This window comes from Pseudonaja textilis, chromosome 2 (assembly GCF_049901715.1).
Source record: "Pseudonaja textilis isolate UNSWEBS1 chromosome 2, rPseTex1.2, whole genome shotgun sequence".
Taxonomy (NCBI): Eukaryota; Metazoa; Chordata; class Lepidosauria; order Squamata; family Elapidae; genus Pseudonaja; species Pseudonaja textilis.
The window spans coordinates 238,448,714-238,474,923 of record NC_141991.1 but is presented as its reverse complement, the minus strand read 5'-3'; the positions used below and the strand labels follow the sequence as shown (position 1 = coordinate 238,474,923).

The following is a 26,210-nucleotide window of genomic DNA, read 5'->3' as shown; positions in this document are numbered from 1 at the left end:
CACACAAGGAATTTGTCTTGGTGCATATGCTCTCTGTGTACACAAAAGAAAAGATACATGAGTCAAGAATCATAAGGTACAACACTTAATAATATTCATAGGGTAAAATAATCTACAGAAATATTCAAGTTTGCCCAGAGCAAGTAAGAGAATTAAATGAGACCCTACTCAATTACATTTCTGAATTTAAAAAAAAACCCTCTTAAGTCCAAAACATAAAGAAAAATTAAATTGTTAATGGTATACTTACATCTGTTTGTATTGATCTCTGTGAGAGTAGACTCTTTTTGGTCTGCTTGAATAATTCTGTTCCTTGTTGAAGGTTCACGATTGTTTCCATACCGTTCTTTCCACTCCTATCCAAAAAATACACAGTGAATACACACACAGGCACACACACATTAGATAACACAATAATTTTAATGTCTGACTTTCCAAAGTATTTTCTCTAAAGACTGAGAAAGTGGAAGAATGTAGCACTCAAAGGAGGATTCAACACCAAACTGACTATTAAGGCTACCACATCCAAAATGGGGACCATGCTCCCACCTACTAATTAGTAATAATTTTAAACGAGTGAAATTCTGTATGATTTCACATACTAGGAATGCCTAAATTTGCAAGAGTTTGGTCTTCTCACAGGAGATAGCTGAAATCTTGTGAGAACTGAAGATGCTTCAGTAATTGGGGCATTTATAAAAAGAAAGGCACCCATGTTCAAAATGCCAGCATCTGGTACCAAAAAAGGAGTAGGTACAAAATACCAGGGAAATCTAGCGATTATAACCAAATGGTTATAATTCTGCTCAGAAAAAAACCCCAATGTTTTACACAAAATGTAATATGCCACCTATTTTTGCCTATTTAGGATTGGATTACATGCTACAGACATGATCATATTCTCTAAAGTTAATATTACTAAATTTTTACTGCTCAGAGAAAATATATTCAACTGTTGTCCCAAAGATGCTTTTTCAAGAGGCAACTGGACTTTCTGTTTTTTTCCCCCCTTTTTGCTTCTCATCCAAGAAGCTTCTTCAGCTCATAGCTGAACCATGATCTGGATAACTGAGAATCTCCATAGACATATTAAACTGTTGTACATACCCGTCTCCTGTTATCACCATCTTCCTGCCTTTGCCGTTTTCTCTTTTCTAGGGAGAAAAATGTTTTCATTTAGATGTACAGTGGATTTAAGAAAAGAAAAAAACTTAATATACACTTGCAGTGAAATCAGTTTTCTTCCATTAAGAATTACAAACTTTGGGGTCAGTAGAAATGCATGATGCTTTAGTTCCATGGTCTTCAAACTTGGCAAGTTTAAGACTTGTGGACTTCAACTCCCAGAATTCCTGAGCTAACATTGACTGGAAGATGAATTCTAGGAACTGAAGTCCACAAGTCTTAAAGCTGTCAAGTTTGAAGACCCTGGTTTAGTATGTCCCCTATCTGTTATAAATGCATCATGGTTAAAGGAGCCTGGTGGTAGCTGCTCTTTGGAAGACTATGTTCAAATTTCCTGATCAGCAAAAAATGTGAGGCATTATTGAGTAGTGGGGCCAAAGTATAAATTGGACATGCTTTGGAAGTGAACAGATTCAAAACAATGCCCATTTTTTCCACTGTGAATATTCAAAACACTGTCTAATCTAAACCAATCCAAAGAATTATCTATTTTTTTGTCTTCCTATCCCTTTACTATCATACATATACAATAATGTTGAACATGGAGCAAGGGGAATTGAGGCCAAATTCCTTGATTTTTGCTCAGGAAATATTTCTCCACATGGGAAACAATTATTACAAGCGCCAAAATCAGGTCTAAAACTAGATTTAAAAAACCACGTTGCTGGTAGAATGAAGGCTAAGCCACTATTCACCTCTATTTTTTTAGTGTAGATTTTACACATGTACATTAGAAGGGTTGTTTATGTGTTAAGTCAAAAATGCACAAAGCAGAATTAGGAGCCTGCATTTTTTAACAATGTAAGAACGGAAATACTACTTTTGCCTTAAAACTACACAGAAACTAGAAAATGTACCAAACACCGGCGATATTAGCAAAAATGTTTAACAATGTGTCCACCAAGTGTTGGAAATGTAATCAGACTGTGGGTACCTACTATCATATGTGGTGGACATGCATAAAAGAAAATATTGGACAAAAATACACACATGGCTGGAAAAGATGATAAAGCAGCATATAGATTTAAAGCCAGAAATATTTTTGTTAGGCATAGTACCAGAAAGCTATGATAAAAGGACTATATACTTAAAGCTACATATATTGCCAGCAGCGAGAATTGTATTTGCACAATATTGAAAAATGAGAACACCCCACCTGATGAAAATATAATTCGGAAAATATTGGATTGTGTAGAGAGCAGATTGACATAGACAATAAACGATCAAGGAGATACTGAGTACTATTCAACATGGAAAAGATTTTATCAATGGTTAGAGACAAGAGGTAGAAATTAGATGAAGAAAGAGTATTGTTATGTATAAGTAAAATATGAATGTTGTTCATAATTATAAGTATGCTAATATAATATGAGAGTAAATAAGCTAATATAATTATAAATATGGCTATAATTACTATGTGTATTATCATTTACTATCAGTATATCTGTTATTTTTCTTCTTTTTGTAAAATGAAATGCACGGACATTACACTGTATTCAAAATACCTATAAATAAAAACTTGACATTAGATAAAAGAAAAGAAAATGTACCAAACAACATTGCATGCATGTAATGTATTTTTTATGTATCATTGGCAACAAATGCTAGGTGGAAGGTGAATCTATTAACAGAATTTTCAGAAGAGTTGCCCTCCCTACTTACTTTCAAAACACAACAGCCCTGATTCTCAGTTGTGGAGTTAGCTATTGAAAATATTAACTATCAAGGAAGCATCTCATTAAAAATCATTAAGCGGCGCAAAGAGAGCTAAAAGAATCTATTCATCATGTCCTGCTTTGCAAGGTCATTCGGTTGACCTTTTTGGGGGAGACAAGTACAGATGCATTTTTGATATCAGGGTCCATGGTGCTCTGTGAACCTTGTTGTTTTCTTGCAGATGTTTTATTACCCAAACGAGGTAAATTAGTGCAGTGATGCTACCACCCAGTTTGAGTAATGAAAACCTGCACGAAAACAACCAACTCAGAGGGCGCCAAAGATCTGTCATGTCAACCCTAAACTACAAATAATCTCCTTTATCGGCATAGTTGGTATACCCCAGGAAGATCGTTCTTTAAAAAATGGGGATAAAGGAGTAATCTTTAAAATCCCAAAGTTCTGTATTAGAATGATCACAAGCAGCCTCTCTTGTACCTCTTCTGATTAACTCTTTCCCTTCATCTATTAGGTCTGAAGTCATCTCATTGTCTCCCATGAACTGCTGGAATCCCAGAAGATTCAAACACCGAGTTCCTAAACTGGAAAAAAAAAATCATTGCCAAACAATAAAAACAAACAGAACAAAATAAAGATATTTCTTGCAATTATCACAGTGGAGGGGAAGTGTTGATTTTGTGTAACTGAGGCTACCTGTTGATTGCTCCCAAGAGTGCTTCTCAGCAATGAGATAGCTTGCTAAGTCTAGAACCACCTGTACTACAGAGAACTTTATGGAATTACTGCCATGGGAGAGAAAAGGGGAGGGGAAAGGCAAAGAAACATTGGCCCAATCCAATCTCAACAAAAAGAAAGCAATCATTTCACAAACTACCATATTTTTTGCTTTCCCCCTTCTGCTCCCAAAAGTGGTTGGAAATGTCTGTGTGTCTTATGGAGCAAATATAGCTGGTCCTCTGGTGAATAGCAGCCGGGCTGTGGCAGCGGGGTCCTTTTACAGTGCTGACTCCCACCTCTTCTGTCTCTTTTCCGCAGTGCAGAGGTCAATAGGCAGAGCTGGCACATGAGAGAACACCTATCTGTGGTCCTCTCAGGCTCCGCCTCCTGCCCTCACTACACCATTTTTCCTCCTCTAAACCTAGGTGCGTCTTATGGTCAGGTGTGTCTTACAGTGCAAAAAATATGGTATATGAATTGAAATTAAGAGTCAAGAAAGATACAACATAAAATGTTTTACAATGTTTAACATATCTTTTTAATTTCAGTTCATAAGACCACACCTAGAGTACTGCATCCAGTTTTGTTCACCACATTATAAAAAAGATGTTGAGACTCTAGAAAGAGTGCAGAGAAGAGCAACGAGGATAATTAGGGTATTGGAGATTAAAACATACGAAGAACGGTTACAGGAACTGGGCCTGGCTAGTCTAGTGAAGAGAAGAACCAGAGGAGACATGAAAGTAGTCTTCCAATATTTGAGGAGCTGCCACAGAGAGGAGGGGGTCAAGCTATTTTCTAAAGCACCTGTAGGCCAGACAAGGAATAATGGATGGAAACTGAACAAGGAGAGATTTAATCTGGAAATAAGGGGAATCTTTCTGACAGTGAGAACAATCAATCAATGGAACAGAAGTTGCCCTCGGAAGTTGTGGGAGCATCATCACTTGAGACTTTCAAGAAGAGATTGGACTGCCATTTGTCAGAAATGGTGTAGGGTCTCCCGCTTGGGAGGGGGGGTTGGATTAGATGACCTATAAGATCCCTTCCAACTCTGATTATCTGTTATCTGTTACATCTGAATTAAGTAACATTCTAATGATTTGTCAAGCATGAGAGCTATGTATTTTTGGTGGTATAAATTTATTTCACTTATCACCACCCAAACAATCTGAGGAGCCTCACTGATTATTGTGCTTGAAACTCTAAAATTTCAATGTCAGGAATAGAAAGGGAAAAACTCAAGCTGATGTTAAAGTTCGCTCTATTTTTTTCAACATTTTCCGAACTTGCTGAGAAAAGCCTTGAGAATGGAAGAGCAATTTCAGAACACACAATATCCAAACAATGCAACTTTGAAAAAAAACCTATTTCCTACCTGAAGTAAGTAGCAATGCAGAGAATGACAACCAGCATGGGATAATAAATATAAAAGCCATCTGCTATGAAGGACAATACTTTCATTGATCCCATAATCTGGAAAGTAAAAAGTAATCAATGTTAACAAAGCCAAATTTTGTTTTTTTGCTCAAAATATTTTATATACTGATATTAAATAAAGTCTAGCTTTGAATCCATAATTTTAGGCAGTATGTATTATATGGACACCTCATTATACCATACAAAATAGGATTATAATTTGAACCTGCAGAGAATGAATAGTGTATTTAATGTTTTTTAAAAAAATAAATCTATCAATATAATTAAGAAAGGAAGAACACGTTGTCTGATATTCATCTTCATATTGTACAGTATATTAAAGAAGTAAAAATAATTGCACACATTCAAAATTGCAGCTATAAGTTAACTCTCTGATCTCTGCCAATAGAAAATGGCACAGTATAAGGTAAGTCTGACTGCTGTTTTATTATCCAAACTGATTTTTTTTGTCTTTTAACGACCCCATAATTCCTTATATCAGGGGGGAGTCGGAGCAACTGAATGAACAGAGTATTTACTGGCCATATGCCCTTCCTGTGGCCAATGCAGAGTAATCAACAGATAATTTACTCATTGTGCCCAGAAAGAAATATCTGCCACTACCTAGGATTGAATTCACAGCCTCCTAATCGTGAGATAAGAGCTCCACCTCCAGGCCACTGCACCACTCTGTTACCCAAATGAAATGATTTGTATAAATAAGAAGATAACGTATAAGAAGAGAATCTGTAACTGGGAAAACTGCAACTAAGTATGGTCAGCCAGGCTGCCCTCCAACTTCTGCAGGCAAACCCAGAGCTCAGACCATGCTAAGACAAAAGGATTCATATGCAGTGCTGGAAAACTGACTGGATTCAACCATCTTCATTTTTTGTCATCTTTTGATACATGATGAATGAAATGTATAACAAGAGCCTCCCAACTTACAAACCAGAGCATTTGGAAGGAATCTTAATTTTTCTTTCTAAAATGTACACTAAATTTTGTTTAATGAGATCATCCATACCAGGATAAAATCAGTATGCCCCACCTCAAACTTCAGGAAGGGATTCTGACTAATCTAGACCTTTTCTTTTTAAATTATAATTCACTTACAAGGAAAGAGATTTAAATACAGCAAGGAGAACATGAGGTTGCCTTAAATTGAGTCCTTGAAGTGTTCTGGTTTTTGAAAAGAAGATTATTAAAGCATTAATGTTTGATCTAAGGCTGACTCATAGAAGCTAGACTGATGTGGCCATCATCATAAGTTATCAAGGTCATAAACTTTACTTGCTAATATGTATTCCCCATACATTTATCCTATTCCTAAATAATTCAGGTCCCAGAAAAGGTAAGGAAAACAGATGTTCTTATCAAAGATGTGTCATCTTATCCTAGTCCAGCTTTGGTTTATGAAGCATTTTAGTTTAGTTTACTTTATTGTCATTGCACTTCGTACAACGAAATTAAATACCATCTTCAGTGTACATTATGACTATGAAAATAAACACACACATCCTTCACATTCTATACACTGAATTGAAAACCCCTGATATTGCATTAATATTGAACTATACAGTAGTGTTTTTATGCTTTTCTGGGTACAATATCATTATGGGTCATGGGATACATTTGCTAGGCATCAAATGTAATTTTTATTTCCACACTACATGGATATTGAACCAAAATTAGATAGCCTTAAATTTGGATTTAAGCCAACAATGGTTTGTTTTAGAAATCTGCTGTTGTTATTATACATTATATTTATTCTATTAGCTTTACTGAGTACGAGAAACATAAGTTTACTATTTAATTAGCTGCAATAAATACAGATAAAACACTAATTTTCATCTACCCAGTGATGGACTTAAGAAATACGGGCTAAGATTAATAACAGCTAGGAATTTTCTTTTTGTAGGGATTTCATTTAAGCTTCTGTCAGTAGAAACAAATTGTATATAGGAAACTGAGACTTGTATGCAAATGAAACAATTTCTACTGAGCTGAAATAGCCAAAGAAAGAATCAAGTCGGTCAAAACAGATTTGAAATCCTATTTTCAACTGCTTTGAGGAAATCTCTTAGTATCAAATACATAAATACACCACCGTAAAAATAAACAAATACGGTTGACTTACAGAGGTATATGCAGTTGGCTGATCCGTGGTTCTCTGAGAAATTGCTGCATCCATGTGAGTCAAGCCCAAAAAATTCAGACATAGTGGAGGAGTCAAACGACAGAACAACCTGTGTGAAAAGTAGCAGCAGTTGAAAAGTAATTGCAAACTCTTCCTTCCATATTAATAAGGGTGCATATGTTCATTTTACTGTATGGAACATTTTTTTATTCTTTTCATGCAGAGTAAATTAGGGAACATTTATGTAATGCAGGCAGTCCTCAACTTATGACTGTAATTGAGATCGCACTGACAACTGTATATTATGGTTGTTAACTAGGTCACCATGTGATTGTGCCCAATTTTATGGTGGCCATTATAGTGAATGCCATGGTAATTAAATGAACCTATTGTACGCTAATTAGCATTTTTTTTGCCAGAAAATGGAAGTAAATGTCAGGTTCCATTAAAAAAAAATGGTGTAAATTGTGCTTATGTGACTCTCAGGGTTCCAACCGATGCCCTAATTAAATCATGAGCCTCAGGCCAAGCTTCAAAAGAAATCCAGTTATTTATTAGGAGCTTCATGTTGGCATGGACCAAGTGGAGCCAACTCTGACCTCACTTAATTTATGCTCTGGCTCTGACCCTGTTTCCCCCTCCTCCCCAAGATGTCTCATCAGTCTCATTCCCCAATGAAGCAATTACGCAGGTTGTAGAAGTCACTCCTTCCGGCCACTGTGGGTTTCCGTGGAGGTGACCTTGACTTTACAGACTGGAATGTGCTTTGTTTTGACTGAAATGCAAGTTCCTTGATGCAGCTGCGAGGTTCGATGGCCAATGCCCCTTGCCTGTGGTAACTCGAGAGCAGGTCAGGGATGCTTCGCAAGTTGACAGTGACAGTAGGATGCTGCAGTTGACCATAAATGTAGGCTGACTATTGAGTGCCCAAAATGTGGTCATGTGACTATATGGGTGGGGGGGGGACAGCCATCAAAACTTCAAACCCAGTTTGTAAGTAGCTTTGGGATTCTTCATAACTTTGAATGGCTACTAAGCAACCGATTATAAATTGACGACCACCTGTATTTTGCATCACATACAACTGTAAGCAGTATTTGGGCTCGATCTAGGTATGTGTTACTGGAAGAAGATGAATCCAAACAGATTTCCTCTTTCTGTTCCCAGCAACCTCCAGAAAACACTCTTCTGAGAGGTCCTTATCACTTTCTGAGCTTGGTTGCTTTCTTTGTTCTACCCAACTCTACCCAACCTAGATAACATCGTCGGTGCTAGTACTGACACTGGATGTTTTCTTGTAAACCTCATTATCGGCAACAAAACAACCAAGGTCAGAGAGCACCAAGCACCCCTCATTTCAAACCTGAGCTACAAATATACTTTTTTATTGATAAATCCTCTTCCAAAAGTTGGGAGTTGAGTCTCTACCGAACGGAGTGGAATGGGCAGGAAGAAGGGAGATATTGTACAGGAGATCCCTCTACCCAGTTTCTCAGTGCTTCTCTCCCCTAGGTCTCCTACGAATGAGATTCTTCTGCACAGCATGGAGCAGTTTCTGAGGTTCTCCTTCTGCTAATTACATAATTATCACATGTACTAATTGATGATCTAATCTGATTAAAAATTAAATCAAGAGCTATTGTGGACTCTGGGTTTTGACCAAGATCTAATTATATTTCAGTGCATTCCTGCTTTACATTGACTGTAATTGACCAAACAGCAAAAGTAGCAAAATAAATACTTACATGCCACTGAAGAGTAAACTGTATGCGTCTGTCTGATGGTGTGAAGCTAAGTAATAATAGTTGAATACACGGATCCTGAAGACCGTAGAATAAACGCAGATACTCAGGAAAAAGATTGTGAAAAAACAAGCCATCTGCAAAACAAGAAACTAGAGTTGTTATTTGGTTCAATTAACAGCTGCAGACAGGTGCCATGTGAATGACCTAACCAAAGTAGCGAATTGCCTTCTAATCCCAAACTCGAATAGCTCTAACAAAAAAGCTTGCTGTAAATCTAAGCAGTTTCCTCAAAGTCAATGAATGCAGAACTTAACAATAGGCTCCTACATATAAATATGAGAGAAATTGCCAAGCCATCAGATTAACTGACCTCTATGTAAAAATAGTTGTAATTCTTTTCCGCTAGTCGTATGAAGACTGCAAAGAGGGAAAGAACTGGCTTTGGGCTGAAAAACGTGCATTCTGACCACACAACAACGATGGAAAAGGTAGCCAGGATAATGGCGAGAATCCTGTGGAACCATGGCCGTAGAAGACATTCCCAATACCATTCTAAAGCAAAGCAAAACAAAACAAACAACAAAGGGGAGAAAATATGAAAATTGTTTCAGGTAGTCCTTGATTTATGACCATTTGTTCAGAAACTCTTGGAAGTTAGAACCTCACTGAAAAAAGTGACCTACATTTATGGCCATTGCAGGTTCACCTTTATGATAGTTGCAGGGTCCCAGAGTCACATGATTACCATTTTTAACCTTTCCAGCTGGCTTCCGACAAGCAGAATCAATGGTGAAGCTGGCAGGGAAGGCTACAGATTGCAATCATGTGACATTTTGCTTAACGATGCAGTAAAAACCAGGTTGTTAAGAATCAGATGGTCGCATGATGCCTCACTTAATGACCAGAGCATTTAATGACAATTTTTCTGGTCGCAATTGTGGACATAAGTCAAAAGCTATTTATATCTTTTCTAGTAGCAGCCCTTGAGCTGAAGTACCTATAGCAAGGTAGAGCAAACAGTAAGAGGACACAGGATGAACCTCACGTACAAAATTAAACCTAAATAGAAAATGATAAGGAACAAGGTTTGAATGGTTTTTTTTAAAAAAAAATAACGCCATAAACTTAGGATGGAGTGGGTTGAATCCTTTTCATTGTTTTAGAGGGTTTGCTTAAAATATGTAATCTATTATGGGTATAACAAAACATACCAAGAGCTGGTGAATAGAGATATTGGATAATTTTGTTTTCAGCTTCTTGAGACTGAAAAGTATGAACAAATTGACGAGTGGCACTGGATTCATTTTTTGCCACATCTTCCAGGTAAAAGGCTTGCTCTAAAAGAATTTGCCACTGGACTTGTGTACGACGATGCCTTTGAACTGAATAAATTACCTAACAAAATAAAAACAACATTCTAGTTATCTATGGCAATAAGGGCAGAATAAGATAGAGATGATTTCCTAAAAACTCCCAACAAGTGCTTTCTTAATAAACAGAATAAACATTCCACTCCATAGTGCATGCATATACCAAAATAAAGATAGAAATAATTTTTATGAGGAATATGGGTCAAGTTACCAAATATCTTCCTGCATACACATTATATTAAATACATAGGAACTTGCCTTCCACCAACACCTTAATTAGCATCACTGATTATGGATATGTGTGGATATATTTTCATGCACTAAGCACATTGTATTGTAAGCACACCTGCTTAGAATACAGTGCATGCTTAAAAATAAGACTGGAAATAATTATATATTTTGTAGCATTGTAAATAGCTAAGACAACTGGAGTTCAGATACCCAACTATTCTAGCAAAATAAACAGAAAGAGTTTGGAAAGACAGCACAAATTAACTTCATTACTTGGTCATTCTTAGGCTCATATAATGAATACCTAGAGGGGGAAAAAGTATGTAGATTACATGCCAGATTTGCACACTGCAGCTCAGACATGTAATTCACATCAGTGAGGAAGACATGTTCTCTGTCAGATGGCCAGCCCTTTTCCCTACTGGAAAGACTGTGCATCTTTGGAAACTGGGGGTAGAATTCCCATGAACCTGTGGTCTGGAGCTGGAAAAATACAAAATTTCCCCCTACTCCGCAGTCTCCAAAGCTCACGAAAACTGAAGCAGAAAACATTTTCAGTAGAAGAGGAAGGAACAGGACACAGGGAGGGGTAAAAAGAGTCAGCCAAGATTAATCTTGATCAGATCTCCCTAAAAAATCAGGGACATCCAGGCAAGAGATGCTGCTGAAACAGAGGAATTACAGTGGAAGGGCAAATACCTCTGGAACCTGAGATTAATTTATCTACTCAGAGCACTTATAGCAATTATATAATACAGAAATAGATCCTCTGAAAGGCAGAGAATGTATTGAGATGTTGTGATTAAATCTTAGGAGCAAAACAACAGAGTTTAAGAGACAGCAAGATGATAACTAAAAATCTGTCTAAGATTCCAGAGTAGCTTGTCCTGGTCTCCAAGCCTGACAGAAATCTGCATCTAGATTAGGAAGCAGGGATTAGGAAAAGTCAGCATTTATCATATCTTAAATCTTGTTTATATGGTGCTCGTTTGATCTCTGAAATGCACTTATAACTTTCCAAAGATTGGACAAATAGGTGCTGAGGATTTGAAATGACTTTGTTGGATGGTAGGACCATCTTTTCAACCACAGCATTGCCTAGACCAGGGCTGCCAAACTCGTGGCCCGTGGGCTGAGTGCATCACGCACTGGCCACGCCCATGCCCAGTTTAGCGAAGTCCCAAGAAAAAGTCCCAATATGTCATGTGACACCGCTGTGACGACGTGAGCTTGACACTCGTGGCCTAGGCTAACTAGAAATGTATTCCAGGCACCAGAGAGGCTAGACAAACAATCAAGGGCCCTCAAAATCCCAGACTGGCCTAAATGATACCAGTATATTATTTGGAACACTGTGTGGGTCCCAGGACTCTTATCATATTTGAATACCAATGTACAGGTTTTCCAGGAATGTAAAGTCCCTACAAAGAAAAGACAGGCGCAATTGTTATGACAGAGCTAAAGGATACATGCACCCCAGTATAGCCAAATTACATTAGATTTGGATCTAATCCAAAACAAAGCCAATGCAGTGGTATGGCCTGAGGAATATCAGGCTGCATTTGAATAATCATCTGCTCTATGGTGTGATTATAGGAAGCCCAACACAAAAGTAGCTTGTTTACTTGAGTCTTGACCTCTTAGACTATAACTTTAAATTCGAATACATTCAAGAGAAAACAAACACAGCAATGGGTGCAAATATCCAGAGGTGTCTTTGAGGAGGTCTACCAAGGAAGGGAACTTTTGGATTATTTGGATTAAATGGAATGCAGGGATATTATTCTGTCACACGTATATGTTATCCTATCTGCATGTTCTGGTTATACATCTGCTACAATTTCACATGTATTGAACACATGCCATTTACATTATCTAACTACCTGCTTATGAAGCTTCACTAGGTTTTTCTCTGTTGGATAAGTATTGGATCTTTCTTCAAAGTCTTCATAATCATCCATGTTTCGACCCATCCTATCTTGATATTCTGTAGGACACTGAAATAAAAAGAAATTATATTGCAGTCTATATCAAGCCTCTCTATCAAAGCCTATCAGTGAGCTCATTTGAAAAAATAACTGAAGCCTTAAAAATGATCTCCTCTGATGATACCTGAGCTCTTATTTTCCTTCTTTTTATCCAAAGTTTCTCTAGCAAAGAAGAAAGCAGTGGGCTACCTTGTTTCCTTGATCTGTTAAAACAAGGAATCTAAATTGTGCCTACTACAGAAATACAATCACAAAATTCTGATTACAGGTAGTCCTCAACTTAGGAGCCCAAAATGTCCATTGCTAAGCAAGACAATTGTTAAGTGAGTTTTGCCCTATTTTGCATCCTTTCTTACCACAATCGTTAAGTGAGCCACTGCAGTTGTTACGTTAGTAACATAGTTATTAAGTGAAGCTGGCTTCCCCATTGACCTTGCTAATCAGAGGGTCACAAAAGGTGATCATACTTTGGGACACTGCAACCACCCTCAATATGAGTCAGTTGCCAAGTGTTTGAAGGTTGCAAAAGGTGACCATGACCCCAAGACCTTGCAACCGTCATAAAACCATGCCAGTTGCCAAGCGGCTGAATTTTGATCATGTGACCATGGGCCTGCTGCAACCGTCATAAGTATGATAAATGGTCATACGTCCCTTTTTTCAGTGCTGTTGTAAATTCAAATGGTTGCTAAATGAATGTTGTAAGTTGAGAACCACCCGTAGTCCTGCAGGAATATTTTTGTCAGAATGTCTATGGAGATTCTCAGTCATCCAGGTCATGGTTGTCCCAAAGGCGCTTTTTCACAAGGCAACTGGACCTTCTGAAGAGCTGAAGAAGCTTCTTGTATGAGAAGTGAAACATCTTCAAAGAAAGTCCAACTGCCTTGTCAAAAAGCACTTTGGGATTTTTGTCTGAAAATCCTGAGCTTTTGTGCGGTTTGCCTTTTCTTCTGCCAAAGTGGCTGTATACAAGTGAAAATACTGAAATTAGTAAAGGTCTTTCTCCTATGATATTTCCTATGGCTCCTATGATATTTCCTATGGCTATTTGCAGTAATTTTTCTCCTGATTGCTACAGTACAAGTGGCCGTAATTCTGGGCCTGACCTGGCACAATGGAACACTGAGATTAAGTCAAGGTATCCTACTATCTACTGAAAAAAGGGAAAATATCCTTTAACCAGGGTTGAATTAGCCTTCTTATGCTGCACTGATAATTTCATACTCCTGTGGCAACATCTAATACTGCTTGATTAAGCTACCTTTTTTAATATTGTATCCACACATTTCCTCAAAGGATGGTTGTATTTGATGCTTTCATTTACTTTACGGACCTCCTGTTTACGTGAAGAAAAAAAGAAAAACCAATCAGAAATATAATTTCTACACAGAGAAACTTTTAATATGACGTTCAGTTAAATTTAAAATATTTTACAAAAAGGTTGGACTTTTACAAGCAGTGACAGACTCATTGAAGAATTGATTTTGAAACCTGTTTTAGTAAAAGGATGGAAAAGCAGGCAACGTTATTTGTAATGGAGTCCTCTTTTTACTTTGCACCATTTATGCTCTTTGGCTCTGGGGCCTGGAGGTTTTATCTTTAAAAATTAAGAGTTGAAATTATTAAATAAGGGAGTAGGAAATTCCCTTTACAGTACTGAATAGCACTGCAGCTGACATAATCCAAAGTGCTTGTCATGCCCCTGTCAGAATCTGATTAGGAGGGGGAGGCTGAACAGCTGACAGGGAGTGGGAGTGTAGTTCCGTTGGCTGTGGAAGAAACTGGGGAAGGGCAAAGTCTGGCTGGGCAGAGCAGGGGAGAGGGAATTCAGAAGACGACCCAGGCCTATCCCCGTTCATCCTAGGGCACGCAGGGCGGAATGGAAAAAAGAGCAACGTGGGTTGCATGGCTTAAGGGGGAGGAAAGGGCCCTGATTCCCTTCATTAGCTGCAGCTGGGAACACAGTGTATAAAAAAAGGAAACTGCGCGCAGCAAGCTGTTGGGAGCAAATGTGAATTTATCTTGTATCATCGTGGCTTATCTGTGTTCCTGGCTTCTTCCCAACTGTGCGAGTTTTACTGTGCTTTCAAGTCTGAAATTCCTGCTCCTGCCCTGTCAAACTAATTACTTCAGTTTGGTTTGTTTGGATTTTAAGTTACAGTTTGTGTGTAATTTGTTTTGGACTGAATTTTCTACAGTTAAAGGCTGTTCCTGGGAGAGTTTTTCTCCAGCCGAAGGTAACCTGGATATTGGGGGCAAAGTTGGAGATAATAAAGGGACTCTTTTAGCTTATTTGACTGTGCTGCCTTTGTGCCATGCCCCGGGTCATCACAGTGCTTGTTAACTTTCTTGCTATCCTAGATATCAAGAAATTGTATGTACCTTTAGCATTTTGTTTCTCAAAATTTTTTATCTACTTCCTTTTGTATCCCTGCATTAAGCTGTGGATTTTTACTTGCCTCCATAACATCCTCCAGGTTTTCTTCTGCATCTGCCTTTTCAGTCATCAGTTTAGCAGCCTTGAAGTAGGTCTTCATGAGAAGATAGCCCTTTTTAGCTCCATTCCAGTGAGAACGAGGAATTTCTACTAAGCCGTATCCTAACAGCAACACAAGCAGAAACAGGCCCCAGGTATTGGCAGCAGCTATTCCAATTGTCTGCAGCTGACTCCTAAAACAGAAAAAGCAGCCTGGGATTTCATACGCAGTAAGTACTAAAGATTTCAAACCACTGTTATATAAAATCCTGGAGAAAATCTACTTATATGGCTGCTAATAGTCAACACCATGTTGATGGCCCATAATCAATCAATCAAATATTTTTATCAGAAAAATATTAAATTCTTTTTCTATCGTACTCATTATATGACTAACGATTCCTTTTCCAGAGTGTAATTTAATACATGGTTGATAGATTACAGACTGGAGAATTCTGGGAGTTGAACTCCACAAATCTTAAAGTTGCCAAGTTTGGAGACCTCTGATATATTAAAAGTACAATAATTTGCTATATCCAAGAGGTCCATATGAATTTTGATGATACATAAAACAAGAAGCAGCCTCGCGGTGAGGGGAGTCTGTGTGTGCGCTTGCCCCGAGGCCGCTTCTTCTGGCCGATCGAAGTGGCTGTTGACTGTATTTGGGAAGCTTCCATCACCCGAAAGAGACTGCCTAAAGGCGAGGGGACATGGGCAGCTATGCCACATCCTGAAGTGGCTGGGGACTCTGCCTTCAGGGAACTTCTATAGGCTATCGGGGTATTTAGCCTAGGCTACCTGCAGGGCACTCCTAAAGGCAAGTTTTCTCCCCATCCCCCACGCCCTTCCCCCCCCCCATTTCTCTTCACCTCGTGTAGTTCTAACGAACTATGTGAGAAATGGCGGGGAAACGCATGGATTAAATAGGCCTAAATTTTTGGGGCGGGGCTTAATTTCACCTCATGCCTAGAAATCATGCTGGGCCTTCCTATTGGTGGAGGCCGTATTGTTGGAGAAACACGGTAGTATGATGAAAAGACAAAGGTGTCCCTGCAGGTTATACCCTGCTAATTGTGACCTTACGGATTGGTGCTCATCTCCGTTTCTTAAGCTAACAGGCAGTATTGTCTGGAGAGGTTTCTGTGGTTATGTGGCCAGCATGACATCACACCACAGCACAGAGCATATAGTAATACATGGAACACTGTTATCTTCCAGCATGCTTATAACAGATAACAGATAATCAGAACTGGAAGAGACATTGTAGGTCATCTAGTCCAACCTCCCTGCCCAAGCGGGAGACCCTACACCATTTCTGGCAAATGACAGTCTAATCTCTTCTTGAAAGTCTCAAGTGATGGCGCTCCCACAACTTCTGAAGGCAAACTGTTCCACTGGTTGATTGTCCCACTGTCCAGGTTAAATCTCTCCTTGTTCAGTTTCCATCCATTATTCCTTGTCTGGCCTATAGGTGCTTTAGAAAATAGCTTGACCCTGACTCTCTGTGGCAGCCCCTCAGGTATTGGAAGACTGCTATCATGTCTCCCCTGGTCCTTCTCTTTACTAGACTAGCCAAGCCCAGTTCCTGTAACTGTTCTTCATATGTTTTAGTCTCCAGTCCCCTAATCATCCTGGTTGCTCTTCTCTGTACTTTTTATAGAGTCTCAACATCTTTTTATAGTGTGGGGATCAAAACTGGATACAGTACTCTAGTCTTACTAAGGCTTTATAGAGTGGCATTAGTACTTCCCTTGATCTTGATTGTATCCCTCTGTTAATGCAACTTAGGATTGCATTAGCTTTTTTGGCTGCTGCTGCACACTGCTGGCTCCTATTTAGCTGGTTGTCCACTAAGACTCCAAGATCCCTCTCCCAGTTACTGCTATTGAGCCTGGTTTCATCTGGTCTATATATCTGATACCTATTCATCTACTTACATTTGCATGCTTTCTAACTGCTAGGTTGGTAGGAGCTGGAACAAGTGACATGCGCTCACTCCGTCTTGCGGCACTCAGGTCTTAAACTGCCAATTTCTAGAACTGTAACAATCTAAGACTCAGCGTCCTAACCACTGAGCCACTGCATCCTTTAGTTCAGGGGTGTCAAACCAGCGGCCTGCAGGCCGGATGCATCATGCGCAGGCCACACTCACCCCTGTTCCGTGAAGGCAAAAAATGTCACAATACATCACGTGACATCAATGTGATGAGGTGAGTTTGACACCCCTGCCTTAACTAGTATGAGGCAAAAGCCATATTGAATCAGTGAAACTTGATATACTTTCATCCACAAAAAAACCCCTAAGGGTAGTAAAAATTACCTGCAACTAGGTATTAAATATCGTATCTTAAAATCAAATTCAACAACATAAGTTCTAAGCCCTAGCTCCTCCAATCACTAAATAACAATCTAAATATGCAACATACTAATATACTAAAGGCTTAGCAATATTACTTACCATTGCAAGCTGATGTTTGGATTTATAGCTACATATATCAAAAACGCCCCAAAAATCAAAAGGTACGTTCCATAATATATAGCATTTTCAATTAACGCTGTTTTAATCTTCCCAGTAATGGAAAAACCTCCTGATCTAGCATAGGACTGCATAAAGGGTAACAGAATCCTAGGAATGAAGAGGACAATGAATATAGCAAGAGTTTCATCCTTTTTCCTTGGTCAGAAGTAAATACTTGGCCCCCTTATACACATACAAATAATCCTAAATTTTAGAAAAACTGGCAGCTATAATATTTCTGAAACGTCTTATTCTAAGAGGCAAAGAATAAATCAAAAGGAAGGAAGCAGTTACTTCACAGAACTGATTTCAGAACTGTAGCACTGGCATGTTAAGTAAATCTATCATTGGCAGCAGGTACCAAGTTCATATTTTGTCACCATCTGCGACAAAAACGTATATCCAACTGACTCAGTGAACATAGCAGCTATTTTATAGCAAAACCAAGTTCCTTCCTCAGTTTAGCTTCTCTGATGGCTTAAATAAGATTATTTCACTTGGCTAGAATAGAGAGAAGAACTGTCTTAAAAACGTAAAGAAGTTTGATCCTTCCTGGTGGGCAAATCTGTCTTTCAATTAAAATGTCCCAAAGTTTTCATGTTAGTGATGAACATTCAAGTGATAAGATATTCAAATGTATAAACTGTAGTTCCTCTGAATATTTTAATGTAGGCTGTTTCAAGCATTCCAGAAATTTCCACAATACTTACCATGTTAAAAACTGTGATGTCCAGTATACAACACGCCAAAAAATGGGCATAATTCTATCAGGGATATAACTCCATGGTTTGATACATTTTTGTTTACTATAAAGACAATGAGAGAGTTAGCATTTAACATATGCATGATACAGAAAACAAAGCACTGAATTTTGATGGGGAAGCAATATTCTGAGAAAGGCTGTGTTGCAATGTAAATAATAAGCCTCTCACAAAGCTCACAGGAGCCCCACAAATTGCAAGAAAATGAAAAAGGTGCCTGAATGACAGCTACCTAAAAAGTACATTTAGGTAATATGAACTCCTGGTGTGTGTGTGTGTGTGTGTGTGTGTATAGATAAATAGACAGAGAACACACGTGTGTGTGTGTATGTATTCTTTCGACAGCGGGCATCAGAATTTAATTTTTTAATATGTGTCAGTGTGTTCACAGAAAAAAATGACAATAAAGTTTATCTTATCTTAATTACATACAGTACAGATAGTTCCCCTTTTAACAACTGCAGTTGCAAAAGTGATGAAAAAGTAGCCGTATGACCAATCCTCACATTTACAAACTTTGGAGGTGTGTAAAGAAATGGGAAGCTGAAGAAAGATCACAAGGACAGTTGTGTTTTCACTTTTGTTTAACCACTGAGTTGAGACAGCAAAGGCCAGCTGGAGTAGTGGAGCCCAAGGAAGCAAAGGACAACTTGCGTCATGTTACTGGGCTGGGCTGGGCTGGACTGGGGCAGCTGGGGATTCCCAGGGCAGCTGCGACTGGTCCCACAGCTCAGGGGCTTCTTGCAGGCCCACAACTGCAACGCTCCAAAGAAAGTCTTGAATTGAAGAGTGGCAAAAAGCTCTGGAACAGGCGTAACAAACTCAAGGGCTGCGGGCTGGATCTGGTCTGCGGATGCTTAGATTTGGCCTGCGGGGCCATCCCAAGTTCCGTTTTCACTGACAGAGCGCTGCAGGAAGCCCTTGCAGCCAAAAATGGAGCTCAGGGGGGCCGTGTGTGGTCCTTGGCACCCTGGCCATGCCCACCCCAGTCACACCCATCTGCTCCACCCACCCCCCCGGAGATCAAACACAACCCTGATGGCGGCCCTCAATGAACTCAACATCCCTGCTCTAGAAGCTGCTTGCAAGGAGGTGGGGAGGGGGATTAGGAGGTTGAGGGAACTGAAGAGGAGGCAGAGTCTTAACTTGGAAGAACTGAGGCTCAGGGCTGGATTAGACCAAGCCAAGAATAGTTTGAAGTGTGATGGATTCTTGGGTAATCATTGGTGGAGTTCAGTTAACAATGGCAACTGTGGAGTGCTGGGGTTACCATTGCTATGAGGTCATGTGATGTCGCACTTTATGACTGCATTGGTAGTGACTGAAACTGCAATCCCAATTACTTCTGTAACTCGAGGACTACATGAATTATTAGAATAATAAGAGAGCTCATAACTATTCAGCATCGTAGGGTCATACATGCAGATTAAATTGATTACTCAAAGTAATAAAAAGGCTCAGAATATGAACTCATTCAATCCTCAGGCCCAAATTAAACCGTTTACCATTTGAGTTACTAATTACAGCATAAATTGGATTATTCAGCCAAACTAATAGTAACAACATGACTCATAAAAAGCATCACCAATGAAGGGATGCAATCTAAACTGGCTTGAATGTTGTGCCCTTTGGCTTAGAACTATGACTGCTTTTCTTTATATTCCCATCTGTCTCATTAATTGTGAATGAGACTGATTTGTTTCTGTTGTTAAGTGAGACGTTTGTTAAGTGAGTTTTGCCCCATTTTATGATCTTTCTTATCTCAGACTTTAACTGAATCACTGCAGTTGATAAGTTAGTAACCTGGTTGTTAGATGAACTTGGCTTCCCCACTGACTTTGCTTGTCAGGAGGTGGCAGAAGGCGATCACATCAGGGGTAGGCTGCTATCGGTTCGGCCCGGTTCTATAGAACCGGTAGCTCTGAAGAACAGCAGACACTGAACTGGTTCGCTGCGATGAATTTTTGGTCGTCTGTTTGGCCCACCTGCCTGGGCTCGTGGTTGTCCTTTATTTCTTGCTTTTTGAACCTCAGCTGCTTTGCACAGCATAGCTGAGATTGAAAAAGCAGGAAAGAAGAGGATTTTCAAATGCTGCGCACCTGCGTGCAGCGCTTGTCAGCTGTCCAGACGGCACAGCCAGAGGTGGGATTCTACAGGTTCGCACCTATTCTCTAGAACCGGTTGTTAACGTTATAAGCAGTTCGGAGAACCGATTGTTAGAAGAAATTACTGGCCTAATCCTGTAAGGAAGGCAGGAAGGAAACATTCTGGTGTTGCTTACAGAAACTGCCTGTTAACCCTTATTACATTCTTGGCAGGACTAGACTTCCTGTCTCTGGAATGTCTCTGGAGTTTTTTCCCCCTCCTTTGCTGGTACTTTGCTTGTGTGGAGTGACCATTCATCATTACAATGGCACTGAAAAAAGTGGCTTATGACCATTTTTCACACTTACGACTGTTGCAGCATCCCCACAGTCATGAGAGGCCAGACGAGGAGATGCGTGCCTCAATGTGAGTGATGTTGAGTTGGCCACACCCAGCCAGTCACATGACCACCAAGCCACGCCCACCAACTAAAGCACGCCCACAGAACCAGTTGTTAAAAAAATTGAATCCCACCCCTGGGCACAGCTGGGTTTTTTGCAAATGCTGTACATGCGCACGCAAAACGCATTCTCACCGAACCGGTAGTACCACCAGTTGAATCCCACCCCTGGATCACAGGACCTTGGGAAACAGCAACAGTCATAAATATAAACCAGTTGCCAAACATCTGAATTTTGATCACATGATCATGGGGATGCTACAAAGGTCGTAACTGTGAAAAACGGTCATGTCACTTTTTTCAGTGTCGTAACTTTAAACGGTCACTAAATGAACTGTTGTAAGTCGAGGACTACCTGTGCTATGTAATAAAAAAACCATATTGCAACATCTTTATGCCAAGTTACACCACTTTGAATTAAATAAGTTTTATTGACATCTCACTGAGGACTTCACATTCTCATGACATTTTTCTCATTTTTGTTAAGAGAAAGACTCCTTGCCCTGCCAATGTTACATGGTTGTCGAGATATTTTTTTCAGATTAAAAAAAAAAGAAATTAATTTGTATATGCCTTGGTACCTCTGAGTGGGATTAGTATCTTGATGTTGCACTGCTGATCCACTGTTGGTCGGATTTGGGTGTGAGTCATTTAGATCAAGCTTACACCGATTGTATATAGTCTAGAAAACGAAAAGTCAGCAATTGGACAAAAGTAAAATAAGAGTTATAAAGACATTGGCCTATTATATTCATCAAATACACTAGCTTCCCAAAATGAAAAGCCCCAATTTTGCTATGCTGATGTGTGTCAATTATCCTTTGCTTTTAAGCAGCTCATTCAGAAAGTATGCAATGAGAGAATATATCCTTACAGGACGTGTCAAGAAAATGTATAATAAAGTGAATAGGCTCAAATTATTTAATAAGCACACTTTACATTAGATATTAGATATCTGATGTAATTTTTGAAAATAAATTATTACAACCAAATAACAATAAGTTCTTATCTGCCAATCCTATGGAAAAATTATAACCAAATTTTATTAAAAAGGAGAAAATAAATATGGAAATTCTTACCGTAGTGACATCTAAGGGCAGTATAAAGACTATGAGAAAACAAAGATACCAAGCTAATAAAGTTGCAACGATCACAAGTTTGTGCTGCTTTTTGAAGTCACCATATCGCTGAAGTATGATTAGTGCCAAAAAGAAGACGACAACTATCTCAATGCCCAAAGCTGCACCACTCATTATTGTTCACTGATTCCAAACAGCATGTATTGGTTCGTAAGAGGGTTACATCTATAATAAACAGCAAAAAAACAATGATATAAATAGAATATGGCTTGGAATAAATATTTAATTCATTAATATTCAGCTGAAAAGGTTAAAAAAATCCATTTAACTTGTCTACCACATTGGACTCTGCTCTATGCCATCGGACTTCAGTGTATTTTAATATCCACAGAACAAAAGCACTGATCTAAATGCTACTTCAGTTCCTGAGTAACTTCTGTCCTTCTACAAATGGATATTGGTCCTGCTGCCCGAGGTTGATAGGAGTACAGTAACAGTGTAGTAAATCTGGAGTTGGGGAAACTTGTGGCTGTTTTAGAGAACACAAGAGAAGAACAAGGAGATCACAGACCTTTCAAATGATTTTCTGTCCCTCTTTGGTCTTCCTGCTCCTTTGACCCGGTTTAGATTGTTTTTCTGGCTTGTTTCTTTAAGCTGTTGTTTTATTGATTTGTGCTATGACTGTTTTGGATATTATGTCATCCCTTTTCAGTCATACTGTGGCAGAAAGGTAGATTATACTTTAAAGAATAAACAAGATCGGGAATGACAAACTGTTAATTTTATGCTTCATTATTTCATTTGTCAGCTCTTATTAAATCATTGGAAATGAACTTCAAACCACAATCACATAAGTAGTACATATTGCTGTTGTAAGCAGAGATGAGAAGAAAGATTAAAACCTGACAGGCAAACTTTTATCCTATACTGTAATGTAATTTTTACTACACAGGTACTGAGAAAAAGCTAACTATCATATCAAACACTTCCACCAGGATAATAATTTTAATAATTTTAAAGTGTCAAATTAGTTAAAGTAACTAGCGGGAAAAAAGCTTAAGTGACTGCTGGACTAAAAAGCACAGCAACTTTTCAAAAGCAGTTAAGATAAAACTTTAAGCAAACACTACACATATCTGTAAACTTGTTTTCCCTACAATTTCTGTGAAAAACAATGTCAAAATGAAACTATAGTTTAATTCCAGAAACTATAGTATAATTCCAGTGAATTGAAGTTGGCAATTTAAAGTGTGCATTTCGCATTCATTTCCCTTTGCCCTTGCAAACTTGCCTTTCAGTTTCCCTACTTTGGAATGAACTTTTTAAAAGCAGCACTGCTAATTTTGTACAGGAATCAATCACCATTTTAATTCAGGCACATTTATCCTTACAGTGGTACCTTGGTACTCAGCTGCTTGGAAATAATCAGATTTGGTACTCAACGCATTTTGATATGAACATTTTGTCCAAGTACTTGTCTGTTTGGTACTCAACACACAAATTAAAACCTGTCAGTGTCGGCTGCCTTGTGACTCACTATATTATTTCTTGTGGGAAAAAATTGTTTGGTGCTCATCATTTTTGGAACTCATCACACCTCCCAGAAACAATTAACGATGAGTATGAAGGTACCACTATATTTGTTCTTTATCAGATATATTCTTCATGGATGAACACATACATGACTTCCACCTACCCCCACCTAAAATACAAAGTGCTGCAGTACTGAATTCTAGCACTTCTATTCATCTAACACTAGAGGACAGAAATAAGCAACAACTTACAAGTAAGAGAGTTTCTATCAACATACGTGGGTAGCTCTGGCAACAGGTAATACCAGAATAAATACATATCCAATGATAATTATTCATATTCATGTCCTACTTTCATTTAGCATGCTTCTATATCCGATCTAAGCAAGCCAAAAAAAGAAAAAGAAAAGAAATTTGGAGCAGAGAATCCTGCAGAACCAGAGTGGGCAGCCAGATTTTCAAGACTTTAAAGCACCCAGTAAATATTTTTAAAAATATTCCTTAGAATTAGGAAGCTTTCACTCCAATTCTACCATAGTCGCCTCCCAGATAGGCTGGTTGCTGTTCTTGAAGAAAATGCCCTTCCCCAACTCGATACCATCTGATTCTGCCCGAATCTCCAAATTTCCCAGATTGCGGGTGATGGGAACTGTAGTCCAATACACCATAGGGGGCCGAGTCAGGGAAGGCCGGCCTGAGAGGGCCAAAGAGAAGAAAGCTAATAGGACGGGAGGATGAAGATGATGCGAACTGTAGTCCAATGCAGCTGCAGGTGATGGGAACCATAGTCCAATATACAATATGGGGCCGAATTGGGGAAGGCCAGCCTGAGAGGGCCGAATAAAAGAAAGCGAACCAGTGGCAGGAAGATGAGTCTGCAAGTGATGCGAACTGTAGTCCAATGCAGGCTGTGGATGATGGGAACCATAGTCCAATACACAATAGAAGGCTGAGTCAGTGCAGGCCGGCTTGAGAGGGCCGAATAAAAGAAAGCTAACAGTGTGGGAGGACAGGGCTGCGGGTGATGGGAACTGTAGTCCAAACACGGGCTGTGGGTGATGGGAACCGTAGTCCAACACACAACAGAAGGCTGAGTCAGTGCAGGGCAGCTTGAGAGGGCCGAATAAAAGAAAGTTAACCAGTGTTGGGGGACGGGGCTGCGGGTGATGGGAACTGTAGTCCAAATGCGGGCTGTAGGTGATGGGAACCGTAGTCCAATACACAAAAGGTGGCTGAGTTGCCAAAGGCCGGCCCGAGAGGGCTGAATAAAAGAAAGCTAACCAGTGTTGGAGGACGGGGCTGCGGGTGATGGGAACTGTAGTCCAATACACAATAGGTGGATGAGTCGCCAAAGGCCGGCCTGAGAGGGAAGAAGAGGAGAAAGCTAACCCGCGGCGGGAGGACGGGATTCCCAGTGGACTTACCCGTCAGAGTCGGATCTGGCCACTCCCCGGTTGCATCCTTTCGCGGTCCCCGTTCCTCGCCGAGTCGCTGCTGAACCCCGAACCAAGGACGGCGGGCTTTCTGTTCAGCAAGACTCCTTCCCGAGGCTGCTCCCGGAGACTCCCGGCTGCTTAAGTCCTCAGGCGGAGGAAGTCCGGCTCACCGCAGGAAGGAACCGAGCCAGCCACCAGCTGAGCCGCAAGACACCTCGGACATTTCCGGCTCCGTTCGTTTCTCAGGCGCGTGAGGAAGCCTGGGAAAACATATCCACGTTGCCGAAACCTGCCACTACTTCGACGTCACTTCCTTCACAAAAGGGATTGGGGTGGGGGTGAACTACAATACCCAGGAGAAATCGCGTTTTGCTACACGCTTGCGGTGGGAGCAGGGTTTGTCACACACACACCCCCGTCGCTTTACGGGTGGCCTGCAGTACCCAAGAGGCATTGCGAAAGCCAAGCTTCCTTTGTTTATCTACCAGAGGTCAACTTTAAGACTTGTGGGCTTCAACTCCCAGAATTCCTCAGCCAGCTAGAATTCTGGGAGTTGAAGTCCACACGTTTTAAAGTTGCCAAGTTTGAGAACCCGATCGAAGGTGGTAAATAAGTTAGAAGTGGGTCGAGGTGGAAGAAATCTAACGATGGGGGGGCGAAGGATCGGCATCAATCGGTCAATCAATCAGTCGGTCAGAGAACGTACATTGTGACCCCGTCATTGATCCATTCTTTTTGTAACTACCAATCCCTGATCTATGCGCTGTAAAGCAGTATGTAAGTCTAAGTGCTACTGCTATGAAGGTTGCAGTCCTAATACCCACTTGGATCGACCCGGTTTATGATTCAGTTGACAAGCATTAACATTGCACTTGCTGAGGCTTGATTTTAAATTGGTGTTTTCCAGCACTAATTGCCGGTTTTTATTTGCAATTTAATGGTAGATGTTTTATAGCTGCTGCATTTTATTAGAAGTTATGCATTTATTGCAAATGCGTTTATCCCAAACCCCACTGGAAAAGAGCAAAAGGAAAACAATTGCTCTTAATAATATTTATCGACGTTTCTTCCAATAATCCAGGGGTCTTTAAACTTGACAGCTTTAAGACTTGTGAACTTCAACTCCCAGAATTCCTGAGCTAACATGACTGGAGGAGGAATTCTGAGAATTGAAGTCCACAAGTCTTAAAGCTGTCAAGTTTGAAGACCCCTGCAATAATCCAATAATTCCCTCAACACTATCAAACTATTTACTAAGTCTGCATCACTATTACTGTTAATCCTCCCATCCTTCCTTTCACCCATCTCCTCCCACTTATGACTGTTTTACTGTAACTCTGTTGCTTGTATCCTAACGATTTTTATTGAGTATTTCCTAGTATGATTTGATT

The 26,210-nt window shown here is 39.7% G+C and overlaps 1 protein-coding gene across 1 annotated transcript in view; it reads right to left on the bottom strand.

Moving 5' to 3' along the window:
* LMBRD2 (LMBR1 domain containing 2) overlaps window positions 1–25,138 on the bottom strand; it is a 30,202-nt gene extending 5,064 nt beyond the window's left edge. Inside the window, exons 1-16 of the mRNA XM_026715720.2 lie at window positions 24,808–25,138; window positions 21,852–22,076; window positions 21,354–21,454; window positions 18,177–18,272; window positions 17,407–17,574; window positions 14,932–15,142; window positions 13,734–13,808; window positions 12,368–12,481; window positions 10,095–10,278; window positions 9,254–9,435; window positions 8,884–9,017; window positions 7,139–7,247; window positions 4,958–5,055; window positions 3,340–3,443; window positions 1,108–1,154; window positions 251–356 (exon numbers count right to left, since the gene is read on the bottom strand). Of these exons, the coding sequence (XP_026571505.1) occupies window positions 251–356; window positions 1,108–1,154; window positions 3,340–3,443; window positions 4,958–5,055; window positions 7,139–7,247; window positions 8,884–9,017; window positions 9,254–9,435; window positions 10,095–10,278; window positions 12,368–12,481; window positions 13,734–13,808; window positions 14,932–15,142; window positions 17,407–17,574; window positions 18,177–18,272; window positions 21,354–21,454; window positions 21,852–22,025 (1,903 nt within the window). The 5' untranslated portion in view covers window positions 22,026–22,076; window positions 24,808–25,138. The remainder of the gene's footprint in view (window positions 1–250; window positions 357–1,107; window positions 1,155–3,339; window positions 3,444–4,957; window positions 5,056–7,138; window positions 7,248–8,883; window positions 9,018–9,253; window positions 9,436–10,094; window positions 10,279–12,367; window positions 12,482–13,733; window positions 13,809–14,931; window positions 15,143–17,406; window positions 17,575–18,176; window positions 18,273–21,353; window positions 21,455–21,851; window positions 22,077–24,807) is intronic.
* Between the last annotated feature and the right edge of the window lie 1,072 nt (window positions 25,139–26,210).